We start from the raw sequence: 10,272 nt of genomic DNA on the forward strand, positions 1-10,272 counted from the left end.
TTAATAGTCATCAGGCCTAAGTGGCTTTTTTATTTTATTTTTTGGTCTTTTTGAGGCAAGTTTTTTCTGTGCAACTCAGGCTGACTTCAGCTCACTTTGTAGCCCAGACTGGCCTGGAATTCACAGTGATCCTCCTACCTTAGCCTCCCAGGTGCTGGGATTATGGCTTTTAGAAGTACACATATTATACATGTACTTCAATCCTTAAAGTTATATATTGATATGTAGTCAGAAAGAGTTGGCAGGATCAGTATAACTTTTTAAAAATTCTCCTTTTTTTAAGTACAGGGTCTACAGGATCTCACTACGTAGATCGACTAGTAGTGATTCTCCTGTTTTCAGCCTCCCAAGTGCTGGGATCACAGGCATGCGCCACCACACCCAGTCTCTATCGCCCTCTCAGTGTGCTCTGGAGGCAGGACCGGCATGGCACACCAGGGATCAAACCCCAGCCGCTGTGCTCTGCCTAAGCAGGTGCTTTAGTCCGCTGGGCTATCTGGCCAGCCCTAAAAGTTGTCTTTAAAAATAGGGAATATAAAGTTAAATCTTGCTTTTTATTTTCACAAAATCACCAGGGTAGAGCCTCAAAGTAAAAACCATTTTGACTTAGATTTACTGACTGGTTTTAACTATTTCTTTAAACCATTGCAGTTTAAACTGCCAATAGAAATGATGAGCCTAGTTCAAAATAAAATGAGTCAACAACAACAAAATAAATAATACATGCAAAATGCTTGGAACTTCTATGCAAATGGTCTAGTAAGTTTGGGGAGCTTTTGATTTTTAAGTATCTGCATCTCTAATACAGTTTCTTTAATACTATATTTAAGAATCAGAACCATATTTGTTTTATATATTTTCTTCTTTCAGATCAGCAGCTTTCCACATACCTTCCCATCTCACAAATTCAAAAACTTAGAAAGAACCATTCCTTGAAGAGTCAGGATCCCAAATGTTTCTTTTCTTTTTCTTTTGCTCCTATTTTCTCTCTTCAACTTTTCACCTACCTCTTGCTAGCATTTTTGAAGAAATATAATCTGAAAATACTATAGACAATTGTGTTACAATAATACAGCTAATCTTACAAGCTTTTTAAAATTATTTTTGTAGTTGAATATTTGTTTTAGTATCTACTAAAGTAAATCATTTAACCTCTAGGTGCTAGCTTGTTTTGGAATCCAGCTTGTGATGATCAAAAGCCTGATTCTCAGCTGAAACAAGATGATACCAAGATTTCCAGTGAGGACATGAATTTTTCTGTTGATATCAGTAATGAAGTCACAAGTCCTCCAGATAGTGCATCATCATTAAAAGCAGTTGATATTCCCAGTTTTGAAGATAGCAATGTTGCTGTGGAAGAAGAATTTAATCAGCCATTTTCTGAATCCAAGTAAGATATCTCTGATTGAGTATTTCATTCTATGGTTTTCCTTTTTACATTTCTTATTTCATTCCTAATTGACAAATCATAACATTTATGAAGCCTAAAACAATGTTTAGGTGTTTATATGTTTAGTATATAAGTGATTAGATCAGACTAATCCACAAATCCATTGCTTTATGTATTTATTATTTTTTTATGGGATGAAGAGATTTAAAATCTCTTTTGACCTTATTGTTGTAATAGGGCTTGAACCTAGCTTACACATGCTAAATAACCACTGAACCACTGAAAAATCTTTTTTTCTTTTTTGGTTTTTTTTTTTTTTTGACACAGGACATCTCAGTCTAGTTCGGGCTGGACTGGAACTCACTATGTAGTTCAGTTGGCCTTGAACTTGTGGTGATATGTTTAAACAGTTCTTTCTTGTGCTTGAAGTATTTCCTTATACATTTTTCTATTAAAAAATCAATATTCTGTATTCAGATCCTCAGCAAATTTGGATGTCAGTTCAACAAATAGTATTGAATATTTACTACCACAGAAATAGACCCTAGAGATTACACAATAGGTTAGACAAAGCTGCTAATTTAGTCACATAAGCACCAAAAATAAATATAGTGACAACTGTTCTGAGTAAAACAAACGGGTGGGTGACGAAGTGGAGTGTAGCTGGGATGACAGCTTGGGAATGAGGTGTGTAATATTAAGTAGCATGGTAAAGATAGCTATTTCTGTGGCACTTGAGGAGCCACTCATCAGCCAGCTACTCACTTGAGGAAGTGTTGTTGGTGTAGGGAATGGCAAGCTTAAGGCCTGAGGTGTAGGGCCAGCCAGATATCTCAGTGGACTAAAGTACCTGCTTAGGCAGAGCACAGGGGCTGAGGTTCGATCCCCAGGGTGCTGAGATGACATTGAGACTGGGTGTGGTGGTACATGCCTGTAATCCTAGTGATTGGGAGGCTGAAAACAGGAGAGTCTGATCTGTGTAGTGAGACCCTATAGACCCTGTCCTAAATACATTAAAAAAAAAAAAGACCTGAGGTTTGCATGAGCTTGACAGTGTCAGAAAGAAGAAAAGCTGGTATTGCTGGACATAGTGACTCAGAGGAAAAGTGAAGGAAATGAAGTCAGAGAAGGAGGCAGGGACAAATCGAGTAAGACTTAGGATTTGGAAAGGCGTTTTGGATTAATCCATGTTGATGAAAAAGATTTTAGATAGTGGTGTAATGTGATCGGATGTTCTTTTTTTTTTTTTTTTAATTTTATGTATTTGGTACAGGGTCACACTACACAGCTCAGACTCATAGTGATTCTCCTGTCTCAGCCTCCCTAGCACTGGGATTACAGGCATGCGCCTCTGCACCCGGGGCAGGGCCAGCACATGGTATACAGTACCAGGGATTGAGCCTCAGTCCTTGCACTTGCTAAAGCAGATGCTTATTCTGCTGCACTATCTCCATAGCCCCTGATGTTCACTGTTTGAATCCCCTTCTAGTTCTATAGAGCTAAGAGAGCCTGTAGGGAGACTAGTTAGTAGACTAAAAAGTAAGAGGAAGGTACCGTGGACCTTGGGTGGCTCTCAGGGCACGTTCAGACATAGGATATGTGTTGAAGATAAAAGAATTAAGTTTTAAACTCCTCAGATACCATATTAAACAGTAACAAGAGGTGAACTTACCCATGAAATGGCATTGGAGCAGGCAATAGATTGCTTTTTTAAATCAAGCTTTGTGATAATATTTGACATTTTAAATCATTGTGATTATGGGCTGACCTGATAGCTTAGCAGACCAAAACGCCTTCTTAGGCAGAGTGCAGTGGCCAGGATTCGATACCCCGCCTGTGGGGCCTGCTGAGGCAGCAGCTGAGACTGGGCATGGTGGCGTGCACCTGTAATCCCAGCACTTTGGAGGCTGAAAACAGGAGAATCACTATGAGTCAGATGTACGTAGTGAGAACCTGTAGGTCCTGTCCTAAATACAGAAAAGAAAAAAGAAATTGTGATTATAACTGGACATGGTGGCACACACCTGTAATTCAGCACCATGGGAGCTTGAAACAGGATTGTGAGTTCAAGCCTACCCTGGTCAGTTTAGCAAGACCCTATTTCAAAATAAAATAGAAAGCTGGGCATGTTGGCACATGCTATAATTCCCAGAACTCAGTAGTCTAAGACAGGAGGGTCACTGCTAGTTTGAGACCAGCCTGGGATACATAGTTAGTTCAAGGCCAGCCTGGACTAATAGTGAGACCTTGTCTCGGGTGGGGGTAGGGGGAGTGTGAAAGAATAAAAAGAGGGCTGGGGATGTAGCTCAGTGTAGGGGCCCTGGATTCAGTGACCAGTACCACAAGAAAGAAAATATTGTCCACCATAATGGTTAAAACAGTAAATATGCCTCTTTAGAAAACTATAGAGGGGCTGGGGAGATGGCTCAGTAGAATAAGCACTTGCAAGGGTCTGAGTTCAATCCCCGGTTCCGAAAAAAAAAAAAAAAAGAAAAAACTATAGAGACTTTGCCAGCTCGGCATGTGATGCCAGGGATTGAACCCAGGTCCTTGCACTTGCCAGGCAGATGTTTAGATTGCCGAGGTATCTCCCTGGCCCCCCACCTGTTAATTTCTTGATAAATGTTTGTTGACAAGAACAACAATTTAGGGTAAATCTCAAGGAAGGTCCACATTTTATTTGGAATAATTATAGAAAATAAAGATGGGTGCACTCAGCTGCTCTGCCGGCCAGGAGCGGACGGGGTAGGACAGCTCTGCGCTTGGGTCTCCAGCCCTGACACGCGGCACATAGAGACCACCCGGCCCCCATGGTCACCGCGCCCCACTGGGGGGCTGTGGTACCCAGGCTTGACTGAAATGCCAAGCAAAGATTTCTGGGAGGTATGCTGACATCATATGCCACAGGTCCTAAGTCCATGGATTCTGATGCTGTGCCCAGCCCTGATCCCCAGCTGTGGCACAACTGTGCTCTGTGTCCAGCAAGTGGCCCCTGTCACATGGGTGCTGGCAGCTCTCCAGGGATCCTCACCAGATGTCCTGCAGACCGAGACCAGGGGCTAAGTGTGAGTCAAGGACTTGATGCCAAGCTCCTGTGTTCAGGGACTGCTCTGTAAGTTCTTGGGAACGGCTGCAGTGACTACTGCAGAACCTGACTGCCCACCCTCAGCACAAACTCACCTCCTCTTGCTGTTGCCAGCCCTGTCCCTGTTGCCCTGGGCTCTGTCAGTCTGTCCTGAACATTTTCCTGGGGGCCTTGGTTCACGTATTCTCCATGTCTAAATCCCAACCTTTGCCCACCCTGCCACCCTTCTCAGGGACCTCTCCTCAGACCAGCATTTAGAATGAGCTGCTCCAGCTGCACTACCTAAAAGTGCACCTTACTGGAGATGGGCTCCGTGGTGCACACTGCTGTCCAATCTATGTAGGAAGGTGATCCAGGAGAATTGCAAATGTGAGCCCATCTCAGGCACTTTAGCAACTCAGGGAGACCTGATCTCAATAATAAAAAAATAGGCTGAACATGTAGCTCAGCACTAGAGCTCTGAGTTCAATCCCCCCAGTACTAGGGGAGGGGAAAAAGAAAAAAACCAAAAACCTGTAACTGAAATGCACCTTTCTACCTCTACCCCCGGTTCCATCCCTGAGTTCCCTACCACTACCTGGCCTTGCAAGTTTATGTCTTCTTTCTCATCCTTCACTAAAATGTAAGCTTTATGCAGGCAGTAGTCGTATTTACCATGGGTGCCTGGCATATATAGTAGGTACTCAATAAATCTAAGTTAACAAATGAGAAAAAAGAAAGAAACCAAAGACGAAGAAGAATGAGCCATGATTATCCTTATATATCCTCCTTGACTTGATTTTATAATCTGCACGGTACTTTCTAGAATTATGGGTATTTTCAAGTTACAACGTATAAAAGCTCCAGTGCTTGGTGGTTTTTAATTTCAGAAACAGATTTGAGTTAACTGATAGAATAAAATTAATTTCATCTTCACAGCAATCAATCAGTTTTATTGATTCCAACACCTAACAAGATGTAAATTTATAGTGTTTTGTTCAGGATAATATGTCAGTTTGGATTAAATACTGTCTCCGGTGTTGCCTGTGGTGAATTTGGTGCTTCTTCAGGCTTCTCGCAAACATCTGCTCTGATTCATGCTGGGTTCCCACTACCAAGTGTTTGTAGCTGTCACTTAGCCACGGGGCTCCTAGTCCCTCTTGGAGATCTTGCTGGATAAATCTTGCTGACACTGAAGCAATCTGGGAAAGATAAGTTTGTCTTGTAACTTAAGTGATTATTGATTGCTTTTTCACAGTGGAGAGTAATGGGTATGTAGATTTATGGAGACTTTCTTTTAAAATGATTCTTTTTTTTAGAAGCTGTGTTTTAGACATACTAACAATACCTTACATATTAAAATTGTTCTTAAAACTTTTTTACTCTTTTGAGGTTTAAAAGCTTTAATGTTTTGGTTCTTTTTAACTTTTGTTTTTTGTGTGTAGCTTAAACACCAAAACATGTACTTTCATATCCTTGAACGCACAGTGTACCAGAGTGATTAAGAGCAGGGGCTCTGCTGTCAGACTGCCAGGATTTGAGTTAAGGCAGTGTGGTCATGGACATAGCTCATGATCTCTTGGAGATTCTGTTTTCTCATCTGTAAAACAATAAAAAGTACCTATTTTGTAAGACTTGAGAATTTCATGACTTAGTGTACATAAAACCATTAGAACAGTGTCTTTATACCTAATTATCATTTAGCTAAAGATGGAATAAGAAAAGCTTGATAAATGATATATACCTCCTTAAAAATAAAGTGCTTATAAATATTTGGGTGACAGAACCATAAAAATATATTTTAAAGGCCATAGAGTCTCTCAAGGTTGAACTTCTGCTTCTAAATTTGAAAGTTGTGACTTGGCATAGTGATGTATACCCATAACCCAGAAGGCTGAGAATTCTGGATTAGAATCCTCAGAATTAGAATCCACAGACAACTTAATACCCAGGAAGAACCACTGCTAATGTATTTTTTTTTTTTTTTTTTTTTGAGACAGGGTCTTTTTAGGTAGTTCAGGCTGGTCTTGAACTCATAGTTGAACTCTTCCTGCCTCAGCCTCCCAAGTGCTGGCATTATAGGTGTGTGCCACCAAGCCTGTACCATTGTTAACATTTTAGAGGATCTCCATCTATTTTTCTATAGATTGTGTTTTCTCTGAAAAACTGTACCATTTTTAGTATAAACTACAGATAGTTTTGGAAACTGTTTTAAAACAATATTATGTATATCTTTCTATTTCATTAACTATTCTTTTATTTCTATATTTCTTCATTTACTTATTTTTTTGAGATAGAGTCTTTCTGTTGTTCATGCTGGCCTCAAATTTATGGTGATCCTCCTGCGTAGATAGTTTGCTGTACCAAATACATAAAATGTAAAAAGTAAATACTACTTTCCCTAATTAAAAATTTTAATTCTGAAAGTAATAAATGCTCATGTCATAAGAAAATGATTATAAATGGAAGTTTGTGAACTTTGACAAGGATCTGGACTATTCCTTTAAAACTTGAAATGAGCAAATATATTTTATTTTAGATACTATAAAAATTTTCACTGTATCAAGTCCAGGAGAAATCAGCAGATTGCTTTCCAGCCTTCAAAGAAATTTATATTAAATATATTATATAAGGGTATTATGATCCAGCATGCAGCTTATCAAGATGGTCTGCTTGGCTGGTCATGGTATAACACACACCTGTCATCCCCAGCATTAAGAGGGGGAGGGGACTAAGGTGGAAGAATCATCTTGAGTACACGGACAGCCTGAACTATAGTGTGCCTCAAAAGAAAGGTATGGTTATGTACATCGCTAAGAACTGAAAATATAAACCAAATGCTGCTCAAGTCTGAATCTCTTTCTGCCAAATTACTACATTTTAAATAGATAATAAAGGTACCAGGTGTGTAACTCCTGCTGCAGGAAGGCTGATACAAGAGGATGGAAAGTTTGAGGACAGCCTGGGTAACAAGACCTGAACTGAACAAAACAGTATACATGCATGTGCTTGTGGGTGTGTATTTTAAAAGTACCTGATAAGTCTCCATTTACCTTGTACGTCTCTTCAAGCAGCTCTTCAGATGATAGAAAACAGGACGTGCCTGTGTTCTTTCCAAGTGCTGTGCTGACAGATAGCGTGAGCATGCACTTACACCCTGAGCCAACAGAGGGCGCCAGCAACAACACTGTAACATCAGGCGAACCAAAGCTTGAGCATGTAATACAATCCTTACCTCATCAATCTCCAGACAGTCAGAAACTTTACCGAGATTTACTGGTAAGAAAACATAGAGCATTTTACTTTTTATGTGGTGTTTTTTTAATATAAGAAGCACTAAAGTTTTCCTAGATTTAAAATGCTTGCCAGGGAGATGGCTTAGTGGAATAAGTGCTTCCCTGGCAAGCGCAAGGGCCTGAGTTCAATCCCTGGTTCTGCCAAAAAAAAAAAAAAAAATGCTTGGGAGGCCGGGGAGATGGCTCAGTGGAATAAGCGCTTCCCTAGCAAGCGCAAGGGCCTGAGTTCAATCCCTGGTTCCGCCAAAAAAACAAACAAACAAAAAAACACACTCTGGGGCTGGTGAGATGGCTCAGTGGTCTAAAGCACCTACTTAGAACAAGCTTAGCAAAGCACAGGGACCGCGGTTCAATCCCCCAGCACCTAATGCCAGCCAGCCTCGCCCCCTGGTGGGCTGAGCTGGCCACACACACACACACACACACACACACACATAAATAAATAAATAAGTAAATAAAATTTAAAAAATGCTTGGGAACTTGAAATAAAAAGATTTTTGCTTAGTTAACAGTATGTCATTTCTTTTAACTTTTCATATATTTTAACTCAAATTCAGTAATTTACTGCAATCATGCCAGTCATCTGGTACTTAGAAAAAAACTAGCCTGTTTTTAACATAGAATTATTGGTTGATATCACCCCCCCCATACCTGGTATTGAACTCAGGATCATGTACTTACCAGGCTATCTCACCAGGCTGAATTATTATTATTATTATTATTATTATTTTATTTATTTTTTAATGAATTTAGGACAGGGTCTACAGCATCTCACTACATAGATCGGAGTCGTAGTGATTCTCCTGTTTTCAGCTTCCACGTGCTGGGATTACAAGTGTGTGCCACCACACCCAGTCTCAATTGCCATCTCAGTGCACCTCGGGGGCAGGGCCAGCACGGCATGCCGGGGATTGAACTCCAGTCGCTGTGCTTTGCCTAAGCAGGTGCCTTAGTCCGCTGAGCTATCTGGCTATCCCTTTTTTTAAATTATTGATTTTATACTAAATTCATAGTAAAATTAGTGCAGGGGGTGGGCACAAAGAATTCCGAAGAATTTGAACATTGGGGCTGCGGAAATAGTTCAGTGGTCTAAGCGCTGGCCTGACAAGCCCCAGGACTGGGTTTGATCCCTGGCACTGTATGCTGTGCTGACCCTGCCTCCGAGCTGCAGGGTGAGACCCTGTACTGAATACATTAATTTAATATAAAAAAATTAAAATTCAGGGAATGTTAGACATTCTTAACAAAAATAATAATAATTTGAACACTGGAAAGTAGTGGAATGTTTATAGTAATACTGATTTCAGGTAAGCAGATGTTAATTAGTTATTAAACTGAGTCTAAGAAAGAGGACTAAAGTGGATAATATAAATAGGAGTATGAACATCTTATATCTTTAAGAACATGGGGAAAATAGTAACAGAAGGACACCAGTAACAATTATATAAGTTGAAAAGTAGGAGTTGAAAACTAAGGGAGAACAGAATAAATAGGAGCACTTCTGATTGAAGAACCTAATATTGTGATATTTAGGTTAGGACAATACTTACAGGTTGGAATGACCTTATTTCCATCCAAATTATAAACTTGTAACACTGTTTTTGCTATTTGGTTGATCGCTAATTAAGCGTGCTTCAATGAGGTCCTGTGTATTCATCAGCTACCACACGTTATTTGCCTGCTAGGTCCTAGTCTGGTGCCAGCCCTGCACACTCTGATGTCAGGAAAGCAGACTGGGTGTCAAGTCATTCTTGTTTTCAGAAAGTGAAAAAGAAAAAAAACTAATTCCAAAAGTAACATACAGGGCTAATGTATAACTCTGAAACATATTGCCATTTTGAAGTGAAACTATGATTAAAACCTCTATTTATAAATAATTTGGCAGAAATCTTTGAGAAACCTTGGAAGATTCATCATGATTTTTAGATGTGTTCCTTTTTAAATAAATAGGTTCTGAACAAAAGATGTTTCCAGTGGGGTCTGATGAAATCATTAGGATAGGGGTGTGTGTGTGTATGTGTGTGTCTGTGTCTAAAATACTTAGAGATGTATTGGATATTTTGTGGAATTTGAGAAGATAATAAAGCTATTAGTGGTGATTTTTAAATATTTTTTTTTCATCAGGGTCAAGTGAACCACCTATTAAGTAACTCTTTGAAAGAAACTGAGCAACCATCTACCAAAGCAGTAATTATCAGCCATGAATGTACCAGAACCCAAAATGTTTACCACACAAAGAAAAAAAAACACAACCCAGGACTGGTAGAGAAAGACTGTGTTCTCAACGCAACGCTTAAGCAACTAAGAAGCCTGGGAGTAAAAATCGATTCTCCTACTAAAGTGAAGAAAAATGCACATAAAGTAGATCATGCCAGGTAGCTTTTTAAAATTTATTTTAAAAGATGAATAAGAGGCCGGGGAGTTGGCTCAGTAGAAGAAGCGCTTCTCTGGCAAGTGCAAGGGCCTGAGTTCAATCCTTGGTTCTGCAAAAAAAAAAAAAAAAAAGATGAGTAAGTTTATAT

At 39.7% G+C, this 10,272-nt stretch overlaps 1 protein-coding gene across 1 annotated transcript in view; it reads left to right on the forward strand.

The window, feature by feature from the left end:
* Positions 1-10,272, forward strand: part of Stil (STIL, centriolar assembly protein) — a 69,443-nt gene that overhangs the window by 56,061 nt on the left and 3,110 nt on the right. The window contains exons 12-14 of the mRNA XM_023724187.1: positions 1,159-1,390; positions 7,529-7,733; positions 9,875-10,125. Coding sequence (XP_023579955.1) covers positions 1,159-1,390; positions 7,529-7,733; positions 9,875-10,125 — 688 coding nt within the window. The remainder of the gene's footprint in view (positions 1-1,158; positions 1,391-7,528; positions 7,734-9,874; positions 10,126-10,272) is intronic.

This window comes from Octodon degus, unplaced genomic scaffold (genome assembly GCF_000260255.1).
Source record: "Octodon degus isolate 3935 unplaced genomic scaffold, OctDeg1.0 scaffold00107, whole genome shotgun sequence".
Lineage (NCBI taxonomy): Eukaryota > Metazoa > Chordata > Mammalia > Rodentia > Octodontidae > Octodon > Octodon degus.